Source organism: Protopterus annectens, chromosome 3.part1, assembly GCF_019279795.1.
Source record: "Protopterus annectens isolate FY-2018-M chromosome 3.part1, PAN1.0, whole genome shotgun sequence".
NCBI lineage: Eukaryota > Metazoa > Chordata > Ceratodontiformes > Protopteridae > Protopterus > Protopterus annectens.
In genome coordinates, this window is record NC_056732.1 from 694,935,654 (window position 1) to 694,962,380 (window position 26,727).

General features: G+C 40.7%; 1 protein-coding gene across 1 annotated transcript in view; it reads right to left on the reverse strand.

Moving 5' to 3' along the window:
• Window positions 1-26,727, reverse strand: part of TMEM71 (transmembrane protein 71) — a 449,505-nt gene that overhangs the window by 191,279 nt on the left and 231,499 nt on the right. The window contains exon 5 of the mRNA XM_044067053.1: window positions 1,382-1,602. Coding sequence (XP_043922988.1) covers window positions 1,382-1,602 — 221 coding nt within the window. The remainder of the gene's footprint in view (window positions 1-1,381; window positions 1,603-26,727) is intronic.

The following is a 26,727-nucleotide window of genomic DNA, read 5'->3' on the forward strand; positions in this document are numbered from 1 at the left end:
ATGTGAGAACTACTATGGCTAATTTACTACAATTACTTACATTTCGATTAGTTGTGATGCCAGTAAGTGAAACTAAAACATCTGACATATTAAATCTCACACCCAAGCCATCACTGTAAAAATCACTATATATTACCCAAGAATTCTTCAATGTAGGGTCAATGCTGTACATCATCAGTTTCTGTATTTTAATAATGCTTAGTTCATACAATTTTAAAGATAGGAAAAAGATGCAAAACAAAAATCTCTCAGTGATGAGTTTTATCCTGCTTTCTTAAAAATCCACTGTAGGATAAAAGGAGCTGAGTTGACCCGCTATTAAGTATTTTTTTTATTTGTTAAATAGGATAATGCACTGAACCCAAAAGAAAGACATTAGACATTGTCTGGGTGCAAAGCACAAGATGAACTGTGAAATAAGTACATCGATACATAAGCTGTAGCCATTTCATTAGACTCTTTTGCTTGGTGACACTTTTGGGATGGAGGGTGCTGTTTACATGTTGTTTGGTTATGTGCTTGTATACTATGGAACTCCTGTGATATATTAATTTCCTTTTGGTGCTTACAGTGAATGCTTCTCTCTCTCTCTCTTTCGAGTGTTTGAGTTGTTCACTGAGGAATAGTACCAGCAATTAGCTGCAAGCATTCACTCTGGCCCCTTTGGCAGTTGGCTTTCTGATGGGGATCTCTGAAAATTTCATATGAATACATCAAATCACTTAGGAGATCTAGCCTTTCAGACACAGCCAACAAAATGCTCAGTAGCCTTAGGTCTTAGAGCAGCGTTCTTGAAAATGAAGAGAATATTTACCAATAGGGAATCCTTTCTGACCTTTCTATTTATTTATCCATCTAAACTTTAGTTTGTTCATTGATGCTTTTATATTTGTTTTGCAAAGGATCTACTGAATCTTAATAGGCTCAATAAAAGCCAGTAGAGCTTATTCACAAAGTAATACTGGGGAAGTACTCTTCCTCCCTGTCCCACCAACAATTAGTATTGAAAATAAGAGCACCAAAGCAGTAAAGTAGTTTTATAAACTAAAGATAAATTCTCATGCATGCAATTATGTTTTGTTAATAACTGTAATAGATTTCTTTCTACATCACACATGAATGCAAAATGTACTCCCTGATTTACAGCATCAGCTGAGTCTGAAATCGAAAATGTTTGCTGTATGTTGAACTTTGCTGCCCAATGTATAAAAACAATACAAAATAAATATGCATACCAATGTTTTTTTTTACATGTTTTCCTGTGGACCCTAAATTAATTTACTCTCCATCCTTTTCTCTGTCTGTGGACAGTAGATTGTAACTACCTCATTGCAAAAGCTTTAACCCTTATTTACCCTTAAAAACAAGACTCATCTCTTACTTTCATTGCTCTTGTGTTTGGATTCACCATCACTACTATCAGTGTCACTGTCATCATCATCTTCGTCGTTGTCATCTTCATCTTGATCAATGCTCGAAGATTCAGCAAGTGGAAGCTTCATATTACTAAGACTGCTGTTGTTTAACCATGAGACCGAAGGTCTTGTTAGGCTAAATAAGCCTGCCAGGCATTTGCGGGCCCTTCTTCTCTTTCTGAATATCCTGGCAAACAATTGTTTTCAAAAAGAAAAAGTTGATTGCAATTAGCTTTGTCATGCTATCCACTCAGAAGGGTGTGCAACAATAAAATTATACAAGACTCAGAAAAAATGAAGATACATGAAAGAGACTTTAAGGACAATGGAGATGAAATAATATCTGAAAGACCAGATTCATGTGTTCTCTGGCAGGATTCCTGGATGCTTTGACACATGAATGCCAAATTTTTTTGCATTACATTTAATATACATTATGTATTTGCATGCTTACATTATTGTTTTGTTCTGGTTCCATAATGTTTCATACTAATTTATTTTACTGTTGCAATTCCATGGTGTGTGTGTGTGTGTGTGTGTGTGTGTGTGTGTGTGTGTGTGTGTGTGTGTGTGTGTGTGCATGTACTTGTACTGCTGTCAATAGCTTTGCTTACGTCTTGCCACTCTGTTTTTGGACAATGCCTGAAAACACGCCCAATAAGCTTAATTTATCTATTTAATTATCAAAAACAAAAATATATAAATTCTAAAACACTAGCAATAATGAAAGAGCGTGACAGCTATTATTCATTAGATAAAACACCAGGTTACCAAAGAAATATCAGAAGGTATGATGTGAAATACATAATGTATCTATGGATCTGGAGGCTGTGCCAGTTGAATGGAGTTATTTTAACAGAAAAAATAAAGTAGTGTGAAGGTTAAGTAGTTTCACTAATCTTACTTTATACTTAACTTAATGTTGTTCAGAACTCATATGACATGATCAAAATATCAAATTCATCAACAAAAGTCCTGCTTGGAGTGAAAACTGCACTCATTTCAGAACAAAAAAAAAATACAAACATTCATACTGTTGAGTTAGATTAGTGGCTGTAATATGCATCATATTCTACTGCTATGCTTTCTAGGATGACAGACATCTGCTACACTACAGAGGACTTGATTTAATTTTTGGATCAATAAACTGGGAAGGCTTTAAATAAGAAATAATACTTCAGTTACTAACTCAAGTACTTTCCTATAGTATAGTTGTGTAAGTCATACTCACCATAACAACAAATGCTTGATGTCAGTCCTGCCACTGAAGTCCTTGCATATGTGCTTACAAGCCTGGTAATTCTTGTCAGCTTAACTTCAGAACATACTCATCAAAAGATTATCAGTCTCTCCACAATAAAGCTAGTTACAAATCCAGAAATTTGGTCTGGGATCCACACTAAACAGTGGTGTTGGTCTGTTACTCTAAAGTGGACTTTCAGAGATAAAGCCTTCATATAATATCGCCATTATATACATGGCTGCTAATAACAGCCATTTTAACTGACAACCATTTCATGCACCACAGGTTATTCCCTGTCACCACCATCTTCACTAGCAGCACACAGAGAAAATGCCGCATCTTTGATATGTCAGTAGAGCCTTATAGTACAAGTCATAGTATGTGATGTCCAGCTTTTCTGACCATACGCTATATGTCCAATAAAGTCACAATCCATTTAATTTGCATTTCATGATCATGCCAAACTAGTCCCTGATACACAAGTACCTAAACTGTTGCCACAACCATTTAGTACCATTAGCTCTTATTAAACCACCCAAGAAGGCTGTCATTTATCTCCCAAATACCATTCACAGAGCACTTGTGACATTACCCGTAACTCTGCATCTTAGACTAACCAAACCATAGAAACAGTCAGTGCATGGCACTTAAATGAGAAAAAAATAAAACAGAATATTAATGTATAAAAAGAGCAGAGTCACTGATACAAGGAGCCAATACTGTAGAGCAGTAAGTGCCATAACATGGTGGCTTAATGCTACAGCTTCTGTTACAAGGCTGCATGGTCCTGGGCTCAGTCCTGACATCTGGGCACTATCTCTGTGAAGTTCTTCTTCTGTCTATGTCAGCTTTCTCCTGGAACTTTATTTTTTATTCCACCTTTCATAAATGTAGTGGTTGATTGGCTACACTGAATTGTCCATATATATCATATTATTACCCTTGCCCTTGTGGTACAGGCTATGGCTGAAATGGGTCTGGGAAGGACCAGCTCACTCGCCAGGTCAGAAAACTAATTGCTAAATACATAAAACAAACAAGCAAGCAAACAAATACATAAATTGTGTCAAATATTTGAAGTTATAGTGAGTAGTATTCAAAACAACTGTAAGACATTTCCATCAAGTTTGGTTCTGTGGGCTGAATAGACACCAGACTACATTCAAACCAGAGATGTCTCCAGCCAAAACTCTTAAAGGAAGGTTGTGTCCAATGCATTTGGAAATATCAACAGTCCAATATGGAATGTCTGTAGGAAAGATACAAGTGTAACCAAGTTATTACCTGTGAAAAATCCTAATCAAAAGATTAATTTACAGATTAATATTATAAGCTACCTTGTTCAACCAATTAATATATAAACTGTCCCCTTACCCACTGGAGACTCCATCTTACCCAGAGCAAATGTAAAATCTGATCATATTTTCTAATAGACTGGGCCCCGGAATCAGGTGAAATATCATGCTGTCCCCCTGGCTACCAATGGTAAGGAAAGTAAGATAGCAACTAATATTTAAAATGTAAAACAATACTGTTAACTATCATTTTGCTACAGAAAAGCTTATGTAACAAAAGACATACTAGTGGGTGTGGCCAACCTTTCCCATAAAAGTTGTACAAGGAGGACTACATATCAAAATCAGCCCAAAATTCCTTTACAGAGTATTTCCCACAAAAAAAAACTTTTTGGAAAGAAGAACTTTAAAGAAATGGAATACAATGGCTGAAAGTAGAATTATGAAACTGTCCCATCACAAATACAAATACAACAAAAGAAAGGTTAAAAAGGGTTAAAAGATCTGGTAAACTTCAAAGAGATAGATGATTTAATAAACTTAACAACAAGGCACACAAAGAAAATAAGCCGACAAGGCAGAAATGAAAGTTATGTACTCATTGTAACAACAGATCTGTGTTGTCTGTTTCCATTTTTTCCTCATCAGATGGGTTTAGGATCCGATCTTGGATCCAGCTATGTGCACTTCCAAGCCTGGGATCTAGTGCTCAGACTCCTTCTCTACCCATAATCCCTGTGAATAAAGCAAGCTACTTCAGATCGGGTCTATATTAGATCACCGAATGCTTAAAAAAGCGAACAGTGATTAATCGGGTCTGTATTAGAACATCGAAGTTTCAGAACTTCGAATGTTCTAATATCGACACCTACTAACCGAAAACTGATAAGACCGAAAATTGAAAACAGCGAATTTTTTACTAGGGAAAAAATGTGCTGACCCAAAACACATACACACAACACAAACACACCAAACAAACAGCAATCCACACACATACACCTAAAATTTTACATCTAAACCTACACTAAACTGTACACACACCACTATCTACCCACTTACCTTAACCCACACCCTAACCCTAAGGTCCGCCACTATCGCACACACACCTCACCCGCGCCCTAAACCTAACTCACCTATCCCACCCTAACCCTCATGTCCACACATTCACACACTTACCTGACCTACACCCTAACCCTAACTCACCTATCCCACTATAACCCTCACGTCCACACAATCGGACACTTACCTGAACCCGACCGTAACTTTCCACCGCAGAGCTGAAAATAGCAAAGCGACAGGAACGGACAACCGAATTCTTTCCCTAGGAAAGAATTTGGTTATATTAATTTTTGCTATTTTCAGCTTTCAGTTAGTAGGTGTCGATATTAGAACATTCGAAGTTCTGAAACTTCGATGTTCTAATATAGACCCGATTAATCGACCCTATGTAAGCGAAAGCTTACAATCTCGAACTGTCAGAACAGCGATTTTTTTCCTAGGGAAAAAAAAAATCGCTGTTCCAAAACACATACACACAACACAAGCACACCAAACAAACAGCAATCTACACACATACACCTAAAATCTGACACCTAACCCTACACTAAATTATGCACACACCACTAACTATCCACTTACCTTAACCCAAACCCTAACCCTAAGTTCCGTCACTATCGCACACTCACCTCACCCGCTCCCTAACCTTAACTCACCTAAACCTTAACCCTCACGTCCACACAATTGCACACATACCTAACCTGCGCCCTAACCCTAACTCACCTAACCTGCCCTAACACTCACATCCACACAATCGCACACTTACATGAACCCGACCTGTAACTTTCCACCACAGCACTGAAAATACCGAAACAATAGAAACGGACAACCAAATTCTTTCCCTTGGAAAAAAAAATGGGTTTCTGTTGCTTCAATATTTTAAGCTTTCGCTGCATAGGGTTCGATATTAGAACATTCGAAGGTTTGAAACCTCGATGTTCTAATATAGACCCTTCAGATCGAGTTTACCTCTCAAAAAGGCATTGTTAATTACACAATATAGTTGAAAGCAACCTAAGAGAGCAACTAACTTAAATAGTGGTAACCTGCATAAAGAAAGGGAGGTAGAAAAGGACAGGACATTCAGCAGCCAGAATCTGGTCAGCTATATCCATCTCAGAATAAAATTATACTGTGGACAAAATATACTGCCATAAAAAAATAAATAAATAAATAAAATAATAAATAAATAAGGAGAGGGATGGTGAGAAGCAAGTTGATGAAAGGATCGAAGCAGGCAACAGACAGCTATCATTACAGTGAGTACATAAATTTCGTACCTGATGATGTCTTTTCTGTCCATTCCTCAATGGAGGATACAGATTCCCTAGCTACTTTTATACATGGGTAGCTGTCGCTCTTCTAGTCGGGATGCAACAGACGATACTTTGTGGGTTCTGGTCAAGCAGCTTTATTATGTACAGACACATCAGGATTGAGGCTTCATACTTTTACTTAGGTAAACTTATAAACAAACTTGCTATTACACTCATACATGCTCACTCTCTGGGTACACTCTCAGAATGGCACTGAGTATAGCACTTGCCTCTTAAAGACCCAGCACACACACTACTCTACAACCTCCCTCTTTGAGAAATAAGTCATGCAATACTGAAAACAGTAATTGACATGCAATAAATATGAATAATTCTTGGTCATGCAATTATACAGAACTAAATACACATATATACAGTTAAGTACAGGTCGCTGTGTATTTCACACTAGGTCTGGAAATACGACAAAATCGTGTGACATAGAAATTAGAATCAGATTTAGCAACTGGGACTGTCTATGTGGAATGTTCAGCTTTCGGGACAACAGGAACATCATCAGGAAAGGAAGTAGAAGTAACAGGAACATTGTCTGGATTGCTCTGAGATCTAGGGTCTGTATTACAAGAACAATGCTGTGATACTGATTCTGATACAGGAAGAAAATGTCTGCGATTTCTCCTGTACTCCACACCCTCAGATTCTGCAAAGTAGGATCTCGGCTTGGTACATATACCTGTAACTTGACCAATCTGGTCGAAACCTTTAGCCATTTGTATCCTCACTGTCGATCCTTCTTTGAATGGATGAAAAAATCTGCTCGATTTATCATAGCTGGACTTCTGGAAGAAATGCTTTCTGAATAGTTGAGCTCTAATTGTCTTGCTGTTCTTAGCTTTAGGCCTCAACAAACTGGAACTAATAGGCAATGTTGTTCTGGCTTGCCTAGATAGAAGTCTCTGAGTAGGCGATGAAAGTACTTTATCAATGTCTTTTGCTAGAGAAGGCCAAACTACTAGTCCTCTCGCCCTTCTTTTGGTAGATTTGGAACCTGGGTGACCACAATGCAAAATCTGGATATATTCATGTTGTAAGGAAGCAGGAACAACAATTTTAGGACCTTTGACAATAATGCCATCTTCTGTCAGCATGTCATCTCTGTAAGGAAAATAAGATTGCACTTCAGGTGGTGCACTAGATTGCTTTGACGGCCATCCGACATTAATGTAGTGGTTGAGCTTTTGCAAAACTGGATCAGTCTTTGTATGATCTTTCAGCTCATCAAGTCTTGTGGTAGAAAAAGTATGCACTTCCATGATGTCAATGTCAAAATTCTCTGTATGAAGCTGTTCCGTTGAATTTCTGGGCGATCTGGATAAGGTATCAGCCAGATAAAGAAGTTTGGCTTTTGTACAGACCATTTTGAAGTTGTGCATTTGCAATTTGAGCATCATTCTTTTTAATCTTGCTAGAGCGGAATGCATAGGCTTCTTTAAAATAGTAACTAGAGGTTGGTGATCAGTTTCAATCTGAATAGCTTGACCACAGATATAATCATGAAACTTGGAACACACAAACACTATTGCAAAAGTTCTTTCTCAATTTGAGAATATTACACATTTCAGTTTGGGTAAGAGTTCTTGATGCATAGGCTACTGGTCTGCCTTCTTGAATGACTGCACCAAGACCAAATTTTGAAGTGTAACAGGAAAGGGTTACTGGCTTATTAACATCATAGTATCTTAATGTAGGTGGGGTAGCAATTTTCCGCTTAAGGTCTTCAAATGCTTTCTGGTGCTATTCGAACCAAGACCATGTAACATTTTTGTGCATCAACTCTCAGAGGTGCTGTCAGCTCACTGAAGTCTGGTATAAACTTGCATAAACAGTTGACCATACCAAGAAAACATTGTAGAGCTTGAACATTATCTGATGTTGGCATATCAAGAATGGCTGCTTGTTTAGATGGGTCTGGTTGCAAGCCAGTGCTATTAAATAAATGATCTACATATATAGCTTCTGGTAGTCTGAATTTGCACTTCAGACTGAGCTTTAGGTTCACTTCACATGCTCTGTCTAGAACTCTCTTAAGGTTTCTGTCATGCTCTGCTTCACCATTGCTTCCAACCATAACTCATCTACTATTATGGCACAGGGATAACCTGAACATTTTTGCTCCATTGCACGCTGAAAGACCTTACTTGCAGAATTTATTCCAAATGGCATCCTTAGGAATGTATATCTGCCAAATGGGGTATTGAAGTTAAAAGCACTAAATAGATAAATGAATCAGTTTGTATTTTTATGTACATATGTATATGTCTGTTAACAGTATTTTTATCTACATTATTATAACAAGGGTGTAATATCGGGACTGGGTGTGTTATTTACTCCACTGTTTACTGACTTTTATTATAATGTGTGTTCTGTGTATGACTTTTACTGTGACTGTTAAATATTTATGAATTTTATGAATATTTATTATTCAGTTTTACCTTTATTGGTCCAATGATAATTAGGGGTGGATCTGTCTTTTTAAATAGAGCTTTGTAACAGTTTTCTAATTTCCTTGAAAAAGTCTCTGAATCATCAGAGACAAAAGCACTTGGAACACTGTTCATACGTTTTGGTTATTGGGTTTATATGTGACTACACCTTTTGTGTGTTCTAACTGAATAAAGACTTGGATAAATTCTGATTCTGCTTTTGTACCTTAACCCACTGCTGCTGTTTTTGTTATTCTGAGTTTGGGGTACTGAAAGTAGTCGGTAATGAGGATTTGTGATCAAGCATCACTTGCAAAAATGAACTTTTTGCGTCTAAGACAAAAAAAAGTGTGGCACTTGGTATTAGGGCTGAGACTTCTTCAACTATACGCATTGGATGATGTGTTCTCTTCAATGCTTTGTTCAAATCTCTTGGGTCAATACATATTGTGATTTTGTCTGTGCCTTTTTTGTGGGCAGCTACCATGGATGACACCCATTTAGTTGGTTCTGTAACTGGACAAACTAAACCTTGCTGCACCATTTTATCCAACTGAGCTTTAACTCTATCTTGCATAGCTATTGGAACTCTTCTTGCTGGTCTGACTACTGGACTGACCTCTGGGTCTAACTTCATAGAATACACAGCTGGAAGTCTGCCCAACTTCTCACCGAAAACATCAGCATACTCTGAGAAAATAGCTTCAGTGAAATTGGAACTAGGAGATGCGCTTATATTGTGAAATTCTTTGGTAAAAGAAAGCAAATTCATTCTGAAACTGTCTCTAAGATCCAATAATGACTGCACAAGTCTTCAGACTACATAGAATAACAAGCTGAACAGTTCCTGGCCAAATAACATGAAAGTACTACTGAGCCTTCAGTTTGAATTTCTTCACCTCCATAAGCAACAAGTTTCGCACAACTGGCCACATTGAGTTGTTTATTAGCTCTCACTTTAGCAAAAGTGTCTACTGGCATAACATTACACTTTGAACCAGTGTCTACTTTGAGCTTGGTGGATTTACCATTGATCTGGACAGTACAAAATACTTATTTTTCTGTTAACAAATTCACTGCGTCAACCATTTCACCAACTACTGATACACCATCTACGTAGAAAGTGGACTGCTGCAATTCTACTTGATCAGTTTGCTTTTTTGAGTGACCTTTCTTTACAACTGCATGAGGTTTACTTGATTTGCAAAACTTTTGGAAATTATTCAATTTTTAACACTTGTGGCATTGCTGACCAAATACTAAGCATTTCTCCTTTTTAGACTCATGGCTGGCACTACAATTGCGACAGTTAACAATAAGGCTGGACTTGGGTTTTGCTGACTCACGTTTGTACTGCACTGATCATGATGAGCATGCTCCTTTCTTAGAACTTGCTGGAAAACTACATGGTTTCTCTGGTGAACCAGCAGGGGCTGTGGCTGCCATGTGCTTAGGCCTGCTTTTGTTTGCCATGTGTTGCATGCCATCTACATTTGCTCTGGAGCCTGCTGAAACCATACTCATCACTTGCAAACATACTTGTGTGCCTTTCTGTAACTCCATGGATTTGACAAATCTCTGTAGATTTGTTCAACATTAAGTCACTGTCACGAAGCAAACTCTTTCTCACAGCAGCACTATTAATACTACACACAAGCCTGTCCTTTATCAATTCATCTTTTAAGTTACCAAACTGACACACCTTAGCTTTGTTTCTCAGGTCAGTTCTATAAACTGCAAATGTTTCCCCTAGTTTCTGAGCTCTTGTGTAAAACAAGTGCCTCTCTAATGTAATATTTGTCTGGGGGTTACACATTTGTCTGAATTTATGCTTCAAACACTTGGAGTCTTCCCTTGATTCAGCCTGTACAACAATATGATGGTTTTCACCTTCTCCTTCATATACTGCTGGTGCATATAAAAATTAATGCTCTCTTTCTATGGCCTCTGACCCAGCTAGGTTTAGCAAAATGAATGCCCTAGTGCATGCAGCCTTGTCAGAATAAGCTGCTTGTATAAAAATATCATACTCTTCTCAAATATTCTCCAATTCTCTGCAATATTCTGATCAAATACAAGTGGTGAGGGCTTTCGAAATCCGTCTGCCATATTAATACATACCACTGAAGGGCGAATTTATACCAGTACTTGTAACTATGTCCAATAGCACAAGCCTCTGAATAACTGAACTTTGCGAAATAAGTCTCTCAGGCACTGTAATACTCTTGAAATCACTGTATTGCAAGAAATCACCTCTTATTAGTGTAAGAAACATTTCAAATAACTGCACTGTGCGAATGAACTTGGCAGGAGAAGAATAAACAATACACAGCACACTGAAACTTCCCAAAATGCGCGGTTACTTCACTAAAACTCTTTACAGTGCAAGACACACTTTGTAAGAAACTTTTTGAAATGGCTGTACTTTGACGGTACTTCACAAAATAGTTGCACTTTGCACTCTAACAGACTCTCCAGAATAAATGCACAGTAATAAGTTCACACTGTAACCACTTTTACACAATTTGAGATACTTCGAATAACTTTAGTTATGCCCTGAATACAATACAAAGTCATAGTTATGCTAAACACAGCACTTTGCCAAAAAAAATGCAGTCGCCTTGCTTTATTTACAATTAATGTGCTCTTTTTGCCCTTATTACATTCATTTTGCTCGTTTAAACTCTTTTCATGCCCACTGTACTTTTCTTGTGCCCATTTTACTCTAAACATGTCCGTTTTGCTTTAAACATACTCGTTTTGCAATTCCGAGGTAATTTCTGACAGTTTATGTACTTTTCTGACAATTGTTTTATCAAATAATTTAATCTTAAACATTTTGTTTGATCAATAAACCTTTCATGCCTTTCACTTGTTTAATAATGGGGTTTCTGCCCTTGTAATGCTACGTTTTATCTTTTTTACAAAATAAACCATTTGTGCAAGTTTTCGTTACTTTTGCTGCTTTTCTGGATCTTTTTCGTGCTTGCTTCTCTTAGTTTACCTTCACTATCATCTCTGCACCTCATGGCTCTGATTATTTTATTTTTATTTATTTATTTACATTTGTTGACCGGGAGTGTCCGACTGGACGTAAGTCCATTTTCAGCGGAGGCCCGGGGAGAAAAGTTCCACAGTTAAAATAAACAGACAGTAGTTACATTGGATTACATAGCGATTAACAATTTGCATAGCAATTACTTACAACATATTTATAGATGAAGAAAATAGTACATCAGTAGACAACTAGAATCTTTACTCCACAGGAAGAAAAAGCACAGCGTCACGGTTTGAGTGGCTGAATTGAACAAATCAAATAAACAAATGCAATCTGATATAAAATTTAAAATTTTAAAAAAAAAATTTTTTTAAATTATAATATAAATATAAATGAATATTGTATGTAAATAAATCCCCCTGTTGTTTTAATAATAATAAATAATGTAAATATATATAAATAATATAATATAATTTAATTTGATCATGATTAGTGAGTGTGATTACCACATACCATTTCAAACCTTCAATGACTCAAACTCACTTTTGACATATGGTCCATACCTTATTTTTTTAATTTATTATTTATTGTAACTAATTAATAAAATTCTTAACTCACAAATATACTTCCTCAAATTCATTCTCTTGATGCTGGTGTGCATTTAACAAAATTTGCATCCTGGTTTGTTGTATTTAGTGTTATTTCCTGAGTTGGTAAGCTTAAGGCTTACCAACGCATTAACTAGGCATATAGTTAAACACACAAATCATCAATTTAAGTTTTTTGGTGTGTCTCACTTAATGCCAGACCCACAAGGAAGGATCACTAAATACAACTTGGATATATTGGAACTCAGGATGCAAATTTTGTTAAATGCACACCAGCATCCTGGGTTAAATGAATTTGTGAGTATAAAACCCATTTTAAGAATGCACAACATTAAAGGCAAGTAATAATAAATTAAAAACTAAAGGTATGGACCATATTTCAGCAGTAGAAATGAGTCATTGTAGGTTTGAATGGTATGTCACACTATCAATCACTATGTACGATCAAATTAAATTATATTATATTATTGGTTTTATATACGTACATTAACATATATTAAACAACAGGGGGGATTTATTTACATACATAATTCATTTATATTGTTGCCATAATTTAAAAAAATTTTTTTAAAAATTTTTAAAATTTTTTATATATATATATATATATATATATATATATGTTTTTACATATATTTTTATATATATATATATATATATATATTTTTTTTTTTATATGCATATTATATATATTTTTTGAGATGTGAATCATGTATATGTTTTTGATGCACGTTAATATATATTTGCACACAAGCCTATTTGGGTATAATAACTCATCTATTTAATTATTTACATGAATAGAACGGAAAGGTCAATTTTATTGTTACAATGATTAAGCAATTTAGGTTTTTAACCATTTGTATTAATTAATTAAACATTTGGGGGTAGTATTTAAGCGGCTATTTTGTATTGTTCAACTTGTGTTCTGAAGAAGTCAGTGGTTACTGACGAAACCTAGGTCGACGCAGGTTGTTTTTGTTGAAATAAATTACATTTGGAGCGTTTATTGGCCTTGGAACTTTGTGGATTTGTTCAGATACATTGCATTTGTTGTGGCATTTCATCTTCAGCCACTCAAACCGTGACGCTGTGCTTTTTCTTCCTGTGGAGTATTGGTTGCTTTGGTTCTCAGTCTGACAACTAGAATCTTTATCTGTGAAGTACATAACAGACATTAACAAATGTTACAATAAGAAGTTCCTGCTGTATAATAAGTACTAGGCTTATGAGCATCTGAGCTTGCTATAATCAAGGTAGTTAGTGGAGTGGAAAGAAAGGTAGTGGTTGGATGGGGTGGGTGATATTAGAGTGGGAGTTGCAAGGGCATAGCCAGCATGTTTTTAGGTGCACTTTTAGTAATGTTTTGAAGTGGGTGCATGATGGTATGGAGGTAATTGTGGGTGGGAGGGAGTTCCATAATTTGGCTATGGCGCAAGAGAATAGTGCTTCACCAGCAGAGTTATTGGCTTTAGTGATCTGCAAGTGATTTTTGTTGCTGGATCTTAGGGTTGGAGTCGATTCAGGAGGGATGGGACATTTAGTGGATGGTTTACTAGTTTGTGGACGAGTGATAGTTGATACCATTGAAGGAGGTGAGGGAGTTCAAGCCAGCCCAGTTCAGCAAGTGAGAGACAGTGGTGACTACGGTAGGATGCCCCTGTGGCGGATTTGGCGATTTTGTTGTAGCAGGTCTCTAGCTTGTTTAGATCGCATTGCCTTAGGTTGGTATATATTGGAGAGGCATAAAGTAGGGTGGAGATAAGGTGGGAATTTGTTACTGAAATTTTTGCTGCTTTGGTGAGAAGTTGCTTATTTCTGTATAACGCTCCTAGTTTGTTGTGGACTTTTTTTATGGTCATGGATATGTGAATGTCAAATTTTAGTTTATTGTCTATTTCCACTCCTAGCAATTTGGTGTGTTCAGTTGGGTATATGGTGGTGTTGTCTTTTGCTGTGATGTTAAAGTGAGAGTTGTTTTGAATATGTTTGGTGGGTTGGAAGATGAGTAGTTTAGTTTTGTTTGGGTTGAGTATTAATTGGGCATTGGATAACCAAGTTTCAACAGAGGAAAAGGCTTCCTGTGTGACTTTTTGCAGTTTGGGTAGGGGCTGGGCTGAGCAGATGATGGTTGAGTCATCTGCATATTGTATGAGTGTGCCATGTTTGGTGACAGAGGCTAGATTGTTGGTGAAAACAGAGAAGAGTAGGGGTCCAAGGATGGATCCTTGGGGAACCCCTATGGAGACAGGTAGTTGGGGATATATGTCATTTTGCCATACAACAGATTGTTGGCGGTCAGACAGGTAACGCTGAAACCAGTTGGTGACTGATTGAGAGAAGGATATGTTATTGAGGACAGAGATGAGTTGTTTGTGTGGGACCATGTCAAATGCTTTAGATAGGTCTAGGAAAGTAGCAGAGTAGAGATAGCCATTGTTTATATGCTGAAGGATAGTGTTAGTAAAGGAGAGTAAGCAATGGCATCAGTCTCTGGCATTCTGGTTCTGACTTATAGTCACTCGTCTAGTCAGGATGCAACAGATAAGGCTTCGTGGGTTCTGTTCAAGTAGCTTTATTATGTACAAACATATCAGGATTGAGGCTTGATACTTTAACTTAGGTAAACTTGTAATCAAACTAGCTATTAAAGTCATACGTCCTCACTGTCTGGCTGCACTTTCGAAATGGCACTGAATATAGCACGTGCTCGCTATTTATACATGCACGTTAAGTCCTTGAAACGCTTCTTAAAGATGCAGCACACACACACTGTTGTACAGTAGCCTTACAGAAGGATATTCTGGAGCACAGCTGGACCAAAGGAGGCCCTAGATCTGGACTGCATATCCAATTTGTAATGTGACATAAAGGTATGAACCTTGGACTAAGTACCTGCAGCACATACATCCTCGGTTGAGACAATGGAGAAAAGGGATGTAGTTGAAGCCACAGCTCTGGCAGAATGAGCTTTTGGAGTGGAAGGGAGAGAAATTCCCTTTTCTTCGTAAACAAAGGAAAAATTGAGTCAACATCATAAAAGTGTGACTTTGGATGCAGTTCTTCCTAATTTAGCACTGAAGGACAAAAACAACTGGTCAGATTTTCTACAGGACTTTGTTAGATGTAGGTTAAAAGGCAACTGGTGATGAACATCCAGTAAATTCAGAGTACATAAATCCTTGTTTGAGAAATTTGGGAAGAAAATTGAAAGATTAATTGACTACTTAATGGATGATTCCAAAGCCACCTTGGAGAGGAAATAGGGACTGGCTCTCAGAGACAATCTATCCTTATGGAAAAATAGGTATGGAAAAATTAGGTTTTCAGAATAAGACATGTAGCTCAGAAATTCTCCTGGGAGAATTAATAGCCACCACAGATAAAGTCTTCCAGGATAAAAACTTCAGATCTACTTTTGCAGAAGTTTCAAAGGGTGGCCCAGTCAAGGCCTGTAAAACAATGGTAATATCCCATGAAGGAAGTGGATCTCTAAGAGGAGGCCAGAGTAAGAAAGAACCCCCAAAGAAAGTTTTTGAACAATCTAGGGGAAGCTATGTATGTATTATTTTCCCCTACGTGGAATGAGGAAATTGCTGCTAACTGAACTTTAATAGTGGAATAGATGGCACCACCTTGAAAAAGATGAGCAAGGAAGTCTAGGGTAGAGGGAAGAGGGGCTGAAAAAGGATCAGTATTTTTCTCCACAGCCCAAATAGAAAACATTTTCCATTTACTTCTATAAACCTTCTCAGTAGAATGTTTTTTATGAGGAAGACAGTATGTGGACAACTGCGAGATGACAACTTGGACTGTTGAACAATCATTGGAATTGGAGAAACCATGCAGTTGCCTTGAGGGATTGAATGTTTAGGTGAGGCAGCCCCGATGGGCGAGGAAGTAAATCTGGGTCTGAGGTGCCCAAAATCTAAGGTGGGTGAATTAGATGAGGCCAGAGGAAGGGAAACCACACTTGTTGAGGCCCATAAGATTCTATAAGAATTACCGTGACTTTCATTGCTGATGCTTTCTGTAAGAACTTTGGATTCACTGGTGTTGGGGAAAGGCATTAAGGAGACCCAGGGTCCAAGGATGCATTAGAACATCAGTGGTGACTCCCCATGTCAGGGAATTACAGTGAAGAACTTGCTGCATTTGGTGTTGTGTATAGAGACAAACAGGTTGCTACGAGGTTGGCCCCAATGGCTGAAAATCTGCTCCAGTACTGATGAGTTGAGGGATTACTTCTGAGGGAGCAGAATGGATATGCTCAACTTGTGCACCAATATGTTGTATTTCCCTGTGATATGCATTGCAATTAAAATCAGGAAAAAGATATCACCCATCCATTGCCACACTCTCATTGCCTCTTGACACAAAGGATGAGATCCGGTTCTTCCGTGTTTTGATGTACCAGAAGACTGCCATGTTGTCTGTTCGGATGGAAATCACACCTGAGGGGAGAGAGTACTGAAATCCCTGCATAGCTAGGAGGACTGCTCTTATCTCCAAAATACTGATGTGAAAACTGACCTCCGTCCGAGACCATGTGCCTTAGACTCTCTGTCCCAGATAACACCCTCCCACTCCAGCTGGGAAGCATCAGCATTCACTGTGGCTTCAGGAAAGGGCAGAATGAATGGTCATCCCTGTAGAACATAAAGAGACTCTAGCCACCACTGAATGTAAGTTTTGCAGATGTTATTTAGACTCACTAGAAAGGATAAAGGTTGTGTTCTGATTGATCACTGAACTGCTAGGATCCACTGAAGGACACGTGCATAGAATCTGGCCAGTGGAACTAAAGTGATCAAAGTAGCCATGGAATCTAAAAGATGAAGGACTAGTCTTGCGGGCGGCTTCAGGTAGGATAAAAGATCTAAGGTCTGTTGGTTAAGAGATAAGATTCTTGAAGGGGAAAGCTTCACTATCTGAGATTTTGTGTCCAAAGTTGCTTAGATGAACTCCATAGATTGAACTGGTTCTAACCTGGACTTTTTTAAACTTACTGTGATTCCTAAGCCCATGGAGAGTTGGAGCAAGGAGTCCCTGGCTTGAATTAGTAGAGTCCTGCTAGGGGCAGTGATGAGCTAGTTGTCCAGGTATTGGAATACTCAAGAAACCCTGCAGTCGTAGATGAACTGCTACAACTGCTATGCACTCGGTAAACACCCAGGGGGCTGTGGTCAGCCCAAAGGGCAGTGCTTTGAATTGGAAATGACTGGCTCCTAGCCAGAAGTGAAGATATTTATTGGAGCACCTGTTCATCTTTATGTGGTTGCATGAACCCTGAAGATCTATCAAGCATGTCCAATCGTCCTTCCTGAGCAAGGGAAGAATGGACTGAACTGTTTCCATCCAGAATTTTGTTTGTTTTACAAATCCAAGGGATTTGATCAAAGAAGACACATCAGAGAAGGAGCTATTGAAGACCAAGGGGGGAGACACCTTCTTCCCAGATCTGATGGTGGTGATCATTGCCAGCAGTACCACCAACTGGATCTGGATGTGAAGGAAATGCTTTATCATGTTGTCCATATCTGCTTCGGTGAGGCTCTGAGTGGTCCTAGCTGACCTCAAGGAAGAAGTGGAGGATGGAGGCCTGGATGGTTATCTTGGTCTATCCTGTAAAATAGGAGATTGGAGCTTAGGAGTATCAGACTCCAGTGAAAAACTGAGTAGCGTAACAGATTCAGTGATTATCAGATCTGAAGATAGTTGTGGTTGCAAAGCTTTAGAGATCTTCCCCGGTGGGACCAGAGCCAACTCAGGTGTCAGGTCTGGAGACCACCTTTTAGAAGACTTTGACTTGTCTTTTCCTGTCTCCCTGTGTTTTTCCCTCTTATATACCTTTCTGGAAGAGAAAGAAGAAAGCAAAGAAGTAGCAGCCGCTGACTTCCCTGTGAATAAACAAGGCTTTCCTGGGGTTGGCTATAGGAAACCCTTCAAAAGACATTTGTTACTCCTTTACACTAACTCTCTTGCCAGAAGGCTTCACAAATTGAACATGCCACCTCTAAGTGAGACAGTTGATGAATTTCTCATAAGTGTCAGAATCAGGGAGTTTGAACACAAGCAACACACCTTTTTAAAACTAGGTTGCTTATCCAACATCTTGACCCACAAAACTATAAGAAGAAGAAAAAAAAAATATATGAATAAGAATGTTGTTTGTCTTTTCGGCTTTTCTCGGTTAGGGGTCACCACAGAGGAACTCCGGTCCACTAAAGATTGGCAGTAGATTTTTTTTATGGTGCCGAGTTGCCAGCCCGATGTCCAACCTTCAACGAAGGCATGCCCATTCACGCATGTCTTTCAAACGCTACTCGACCGCAGGGAGGACATGCAGACTCCACACAGAAGGCACTCCAGCCAAGAATCGAACAGGAGAACCTCTTGCTGTGAGGCAACAACGCTACTGCTGCACTACCGCGGCTGTCAATATATTAAAAAGAATATATATATATATATATATATATATATATATATACATATATATATATATATATATATATATATATATATATATATATATATACACACACATATATACTATATATACAATATAAATAAATATACGTATACATACACACATATATATATATATATATATATATATATATATATATAGTTCCCCTTCATAATCTTGACATACTGAAATCTCAAATTTCAGCATTCCGAGACCATAAAGGGGAAAATTCAGAATACCGAAAGTGCATAAGCACGAATTCAAATATCTCGAATCCGTGCTTATGCATTCCCAGTGCAGTACGTGAAGTGTTTGGCTGGGATGGTGTCTGGAATTGAAGGTGAATGAGTGTATTTGTGTCTTTTTGTACATTGTATGTGGGGGTAAGGGTATGCAGGTGTAAGTATGAGTGTGAGCGTTGGATGTGTTGGTGTTTGTGTGATGTGTGTATGTGTATGTGTGTGTGTGTGTGTGTGTGTGTGTGTGTGTGTGTGTGTGTGTGTGTGTGTGTGCACGCGAGTGAGTGTAGAATGCCGTGGTGTGACTTTGTTTTTTTATGTGCAATCACGGAGTTGGTATATATAACTAGGGGGGGGTGGGGTGCAGGGGGGCTTGCCCCCCCTGCTTACATGTAGTGTAGGGTTGTGCGATTTGTGTGGTGTGGATAGAATAGTGTGTGTGTACTGTGGTGTATGTATGTTTGTGATTGTGTGAGTCGTGATTGTGGGCTTCGGGATTATGAATGGATCGGCTTCATAGTTTCGAAATACCGACATTCGAGATTTCAGTATTTTGAGATTATGAAGTGGAACCATACATATATATATATATATATATATATATATATATATATATATATATATATATATATATATATATATATATATATATATATATAGATAGAGAGATATAGATTACATTAGATATAGGTATATTTATATATGTATGTACTTTTTTAAATATTTATTCTATATGAAGAAAGGACTAAAAAAAAGGGGGGATAATAGTAAATGTGAAGTTGTTCAATCTCGACGTTCATTCTTACAAATGGGTCCGGAGCCAATCCCTTGGCTCCGAGTTGGCCGCTTTCATAAGCTCGAGGTTTTCGAGTAGCTCGAGGCCAAGTCTCAATCCCATGATGCCCTCTGCCTCACCCCAGATCTAGTTTGCGGCTGCAACAGATTGGAGGTCGAGAGTGGAGCTTGGGACAAACAATGTCCATTACTGATTCACGTGTGATTTGTGTATATTGTCTGGGTGCATTCCATCTTCAGGAGGACTGCTCCATTTGTCACTCATTCAGTAGTAGGGTCTTGTTAGAACGTAGGAGAAAGTTAGTGGATAGAAGTTTGTTGAAACCTGACTTTCAGGACTCTGCTGACAAGGCTGACCAGATTTCTAAATCTTTGAAGGGATCTAAGTCTTCGAAAACTTCTTCTGAGCCGAAGTCGTCTGCTCCGATACTAGCTGAGAAGGTGCGGTCGCCGGTTCCACAGCCTTCAGAACCGAGCACCGAGCAAGTCCCCAGTATTGGAGCCGGTCTCTGAAGTTTTGAAGTCACCAATTTACAATCAGTGGCTTCAACCATCCCTTCAACTCGTTCTTCTAAGAGCCTCTCTGATTTGGATGGGGACCGAGTGGTGCAGAGGCTCCTCCAGAACCCGGCATTAGCCAAATTGTTGTCGGCTCTAGCCCAACCGATTTCGGAGCCGAAGACATCCTTGCCTACTGTGTCTGCTCCTCCTCCAAGCCGAGCCAGACCTTCGAAGCCGGAAGAGGTAGAACTGATGATCGTGGAACCCTCGGAGCTGAGGCCTGTTCCAGTGCCATTGGCTCTGTTGACTCAGGACTACTTCAGTGTCTTTCGAGGACTCTGGGAGCTGACACTCTCCGGTCGGCTCCAGGGGAGAGAGTCACACCGATGGGTCGGTTCCGAACCTTCCACTTGGATCTTCGGCACGGATGAGCTCGGCTCCTTCCTCTGGTTTGGAGCCCACTGTTTTGGTGCCGGGGAAGTTGCCGTCTTCTTCGGAACCTGCTGCTTCCTCGCATCGGAGCAGAGGGGCTTTCGATGCCATGAGGAGAGTTATGTCTCCGAAGACACCCACTTCATCAGGGCCTACTTCCTCATCCCCGAAAGTTTAGTGTTCTATCTCTGCATCACACGTCCCCTTAAAGCGTAGAGACCCAGAGCCTCAGGTAGCCCCATTGGGTGACCCATGTTCTACCGAGACCTCACCAGAAGCTCCCGCTGATGAGGTTCCCAAAAAGAAGCTTTGCATGGGGAGGCATTTAGACTCCCTGCAGGAGTCTGTCACATCAGACACTAACTTAGAGGAGTCAGAAGGGTCCCCATGGTCCCCCTCAGAGGATATCTCTTTCGCTGATATCCTATCGATCCTAAGATAGAGGGGTGGCTGGCTGTCCGTTAACCCTACTGATGATGAGTTGGTGCTTCTGAAGGCCTTTGGGTCTCAACCCTCCACCTCCTGGTTGACTCCACCCTTCGATGAATTAATGGAATTAGTTGTTCGAAAGGCGTGGGAGTCTCCTGATACTGTGGAACCTGTCCCTCAGAGGCCCAACAAGTTTTATTACCTCTCCGCAGGACAAAATGTTTCTTACCAAAGGAGTGCCGGTTGATGCCATGGTGGTGGTGGCGGCCACCAAGAAAGAGATGTCTGAAACCTCTTCTACTTTCCATCCTTCTGTTCGAGATTCCAGGATTATGGACAGGTATGGAAAATGCATTTTTAGTTCAGTGACTTTTGCTATGCGATCGCTCAACTATTTGACACACTTTACCAGACTTCAGAGAGATCTCCTTAAAGAGCTTGGAGATACTCTACAGAGTACTGCAGCTGAGGGTGTTCCTGATAAGGTGACATCCCAGCTCAATACCCTTAACTCTACAGTTAACTCATCCATGAGTCTCCTTTCATATGCAGCTGATGGTACGAGCCGGGCACCGGGTTCAGGAATAGCTCTTCAGAGACATTCCTGGATGCGCTTATGCTCCTTTGCGGAAGCCTTCAAGTCTTTTATTAATACTCCATTTGATGGCTCGTCCCTTTTTGGGCCTAAAGTCAAGGAGACCCTCACTAGATGTGAACAAGACGGAAAGACTCTATCTGCCGTAGGAGTCCATTTTTCCACCCCTACTAGACCTTCCCCCAAAGGGCAAAAGGGAGGAAAAATGTGGTTACGCAAGTCCCAAGGAGCCTTTCAGAACACACGCAGTGAAACCCCCTACAGGGGGAGACGAGGGGGCAATAATGGAAGATGCCACCCAGGTGGCAGAGGGGGTCCGCAAAACCAGGGCGACAGGGATCAGTTCTTTGGGAAGCCCTACCAGCGCACCTGAAAGGAGGCCCTCCTGCCCTACTTTGGAGGCAGTTGGGGGTTGCTTGTCTTTGTATCCAGACGCCTGGCCAAGAATTACAAAAGACTCTTGGGTACAAAGCATTATATCCAGAAGATATTTCATTCCTTTCACAGAACCACCCTCCATATGAAAGAAAATCCTAGACATTCCACCCAGTCTCAGGGATCAAGCAACCATAGAAATTCAAAGGTTGAGTCATCCAACCAGTCCCAGCAGACCAAATAGGATTTGGAACCTACTCAGGATTCTTTTTAGTGCCAAAGAAAACAGAGACCTGGAGGCCCATCTTGGACCTCAGCAAACTCAACACTTCTGTAAAGAAAGAGAAGTTCCAGATGGTCACACTTCAGTCGATTCTTCTGTTTCTAGGAATGGACAACTTAATGTGCTCTATAGATCTCAAGGATGCGTACTATCATATCAAAATGGCCAGACCATTCAAAAATTACCTGTGTTTCTTGCTGGGAGCCAGTCATTATCAGTTCGAGCACTGCCCTTTAGTCTCACAACAGCCCCAGAGTGTTTACCAAATGCATGGCAGTGGTTACGGCTCACCTGAGGCGTCTATGATTCCGAGTGTTTCCGTACCTGGATGGCTGGCTCCTCACCGCCACCACCAGGCATCAACTAGTTCAATCCATTGACCTCACTCTAAAACTGTGTTCCCAGTTAGGAATTACTATAAATTCCAACACGTCTGCATTGTCACCATCACAGCATATTTCCTTTATCGGAGCAGATTAAGACACCACCACTGCCATGGTAAAACTGCCTTTAGAAAGAATAGTCACACTTCGACAACAGGCATCAGATATTCTGGCAGAAAACAAAGTACCAGCCTCTCAAGTTTTAAAACTGCTAGGTACTATGGCAGCAACTCTCATTGCTGTTTCTCTAGGGTGCATGCACATGAGAATACTTCAATGGTTACTTTTCACCCAATGGTCTTACCAACAACTTCTGATGTCATTCTTGATAGCCATTACAGATTCACACAAAAGGATCTACATTGGTGGCTGACCAGCCACCATGTAACAGTAGGTCACCCATTTGTTCTTCCCCCGCCATCAGCCTCGGTGACCACAGATGCTTCTCTGATAGGGTGGGGGGGGGGGGCTTTTTCAGGGAAAAACAGCCCAAGGCACCTGGTCAGAGACAGAGTCACAAATTGCACATCAATGTTCTGGAGACGAGAGCAGTACTTTTGGTGTTGCAGTACTTCCAAGACTCTCCTCCTCTGGGAACGATTGCGATTCAGACCGACAACATGTCAGTAGTCTGGTATATCAACAAACAAGGGGGAACCACATCTTATCCCATATGCCGAGAGGCCCTAAGAGCCTGGCAGTGGGCTGTATCCACTGGGCGCTTTCTGATAGCGACGCACATCTTGGGGAAATCCAACGTGCTCGTGGACAAACTAAGCAGAGATATTCTGCTGCTGCATGAGTGGTCCCTCAAAAACAAGGTAGCGGAAAGGAGTTTCCGCAGATGGGGCAAGCCTTGCTGCGACCTGTTTGCATCCCCCATGAAAGCCAAATGCAGAAGCTACTTTGCCCTGAGTCCTCCACCAGGGGAAAACCTAAGGGACTCTCTTGTCCACATTTGACCTCTGTGACTTCTATATGCTTTTCCACCCATTCCCGATTCCAAAATTTCTGCAGAAAGCTAAAGCCTTGGGAAGGTCTGTAATTCTGACAGCCCCTTATTGGCCTCGACAGATTTGGTTCCCTTTCCTTCGACTCTACCAACTAGAGTTAACCATGGATTCTGGACCCAGTTCCAGACCCGCTGACACATTTGTCAGGGCTCTTCATCCTTCACTTCATTCCCTCAAATTGACAGCTTGGCTGCTCCGATTTCCAACATAGCCAGGTCCCACAACCTTTCCTCGGAAGTGCAGCATATCCTTGTATCATCCCACAAGGCCTCAACCAGAAAGTTATATGTCAGCAAGTGGAAGAGGTTCGCTTTGTGGGCTTCTCAAAATAATACTGACCCATATATCACCCCAACTGCTAGCATATTAGAGTTTTTCACTAAACTTTTTAATGAAGGTGCTGTGGCAGCTACCATACATGTACATTTGGCTGCAATTTCTAATTTTCACCTCGGATCAGAAGGCTCAAATCTTGTCTTACAGGTTATGTAGAGCCTTCATAAAAGGAACCATACATCTTAGACCACCAGTTAGACAACCTTTCACTCCCTGGAGCCTAAATGTTGTTCTATTTACAATCAGTGGCTTCAACCATCCCTTCAACTCGTTCTTCTAAGAGCCTCTCTGATTTGGATGTGGACCGAGTGGTGCAGAGGCTCCTCCAGAACCCAGCATTAGCCAAATTGTTGTCGGCTCTAGCCCAACCGATTTCGGAGCCGAAGACATCCTTGCCTACTGTGTCTGCTCCTCCTCCAAGCCGAGCCAGACCTTCGAAACCGGAAGAGGTAGAACTGATGATCGTGGAACCCTCGGAGCTGAGGCCTGTTCCAGTGCCATTGGCTCTGTTGACTCAAGACTACTTCAGTGTCTTTCGAGGACTCTGGGAGCTGACACTCTCCGGTCGGCTCCAGGGGAGAGAGTCACACCGATGGGTCGGTTCCGAACCTTCCACTTGGAGCTTCGGCACGGATGAGCTCGGCTCCTTCCTCTGGTTTGGAGCCCACTGTTTTGGTGCCGGGGAAGTTGCCGTCTTCTTCGGAACCTGCTGCTTCCTCGCATCGGAGCAGAGGGGCTTTCGATGCCATGAGGAGAGTTATGTCTCCGAAGACACCCACTTCATCTGGGCCTACTTCCTCATCCCCGAAAGTTTAGTGTTCTATCTCTGCATCACACGTCCCCTTAAAGCGTAGAGACCCAGAGCCTCAGGTAGCCCCATTGGGTGACCCATGTTCTACCGAGACCTCACCAGAAGCTCCCGCTGATGAGGTTCCCAAAAAGAAGCTTTGCATGGGGAGGCATTTAGACTCCCTGCAGGAGTCTGTCACATCAGACACTAACTTAGAGGAGTCAGAAGGGTCCCCATGGTCCCCCTCAGAGGATATCTCTTTCGCTGATATCCTATCGATCCTAAGATAGAGGGGTGGCTGGCTGTCCGTTAACCCTACTGATGATGAGTTGGTGCTTCTGAAGGCCTTTGGGTCTCAACCCTCCACCTCCTGGTTGACTCCACCCTTCGATGAATTAATGGAATTAGTTGTTTGAAAGGCGTGGGAGTCTCCTGATACTGTGGAACCTGTCCCTCAGAGGCCCAACAAGTTTTATTACCTCTCCGCAGGACAAAATGTTTCTTACCAAAGGAGTGCCGGTTGATGCCATGGTGGTGGTGGCGGCCACCAAGAAAGAGATGTCTGAAACCTCTTCTACTTTCCATCCTTCTGTTCGAGATTCCAGGATTATGGACAGGTATGGAAAATGCATTTTTAGTTCAGTGACTTTTGCTATGCGATCGCTCAACTATTTGACACACTTTACCAGACTTCAGAGAGATCTCCTTAAAGAGCTTGGAGATACTCTACAGAGTACTGCAGCTGAGGGTGTTCCTGATAAGGTGACATCCCAGCTCAATACCCTTAACTCTACAGTTAACTCATCCATGAGTCTCCTTTCATATGCAGCTGATGGTACGAGCCGGGCACCGGGTTCAGGAATAGCTCTTCAGAGACATTCCTGGATGCGCTTATGCTCCTTTGCGGAAGCCTTCAAGTCTTTTATTAATACTCCATTTGATGGCTCGTCCCTTTTTGGGCCTAAAGTCAAGGAGACCCTCACTAGATGTGAACAAGACGGAAAGACTCTATCTGCCGTAGGAGTCCATTTTTCCACCCCTACTAGACCTTACCCCAAAGGGCAAAAGGGAGGAAAAATGTGGTTACGCAAGTCCCAAGGAGCCTTTCAGAACACACGCAGTGAAACCCCCTACAGGGGGAGACGAGGGGGCAATAATGGAAGATGCCACCCAGGTGGCAGAGGGGGTCCGCAAAACCAGGGCGACAGGGATCAGTTCTTTGGGAAGCCCTACCAGCGCACCTGAAAGGAGGCCCTCCTGCCCTACTCTGGAGGCAGTTGGGGGTTGCTTGTCTTTGTATCCAGACGCCTGGCCAAGAATTACAAAAGACTCTTGGGTACAAAGCATTATATCCAGAAGATATTTCATTCCTTTCACAGAACCACCCTCCATATGAAAGAAAATCCTAGACATTCCACCCAGTCTCAGGGATCAAGCAACCGTAGAAATTCAAAGGTTGAGTCATCCAACCAGTCCCAGCAGACCAAATAGGATTTGGAACCTACTCAGGATTCTTTTTAGTGCCAAAGAAAACAGAGACCTGGAGGCCCATCTTGGACCTCAGCAAACTCAACACTTCTGTAAAGAAAGAGAAGTTCCAGATGGTCACACTTCAGTCGATTCTTCTGTTTCTAGGAATGGACAACTTAATGTGCTCTATAGATCTCAAGGATGCGTACTATCATATCAAAATGGCCAGACCATTCAAAAATTACCTGTGT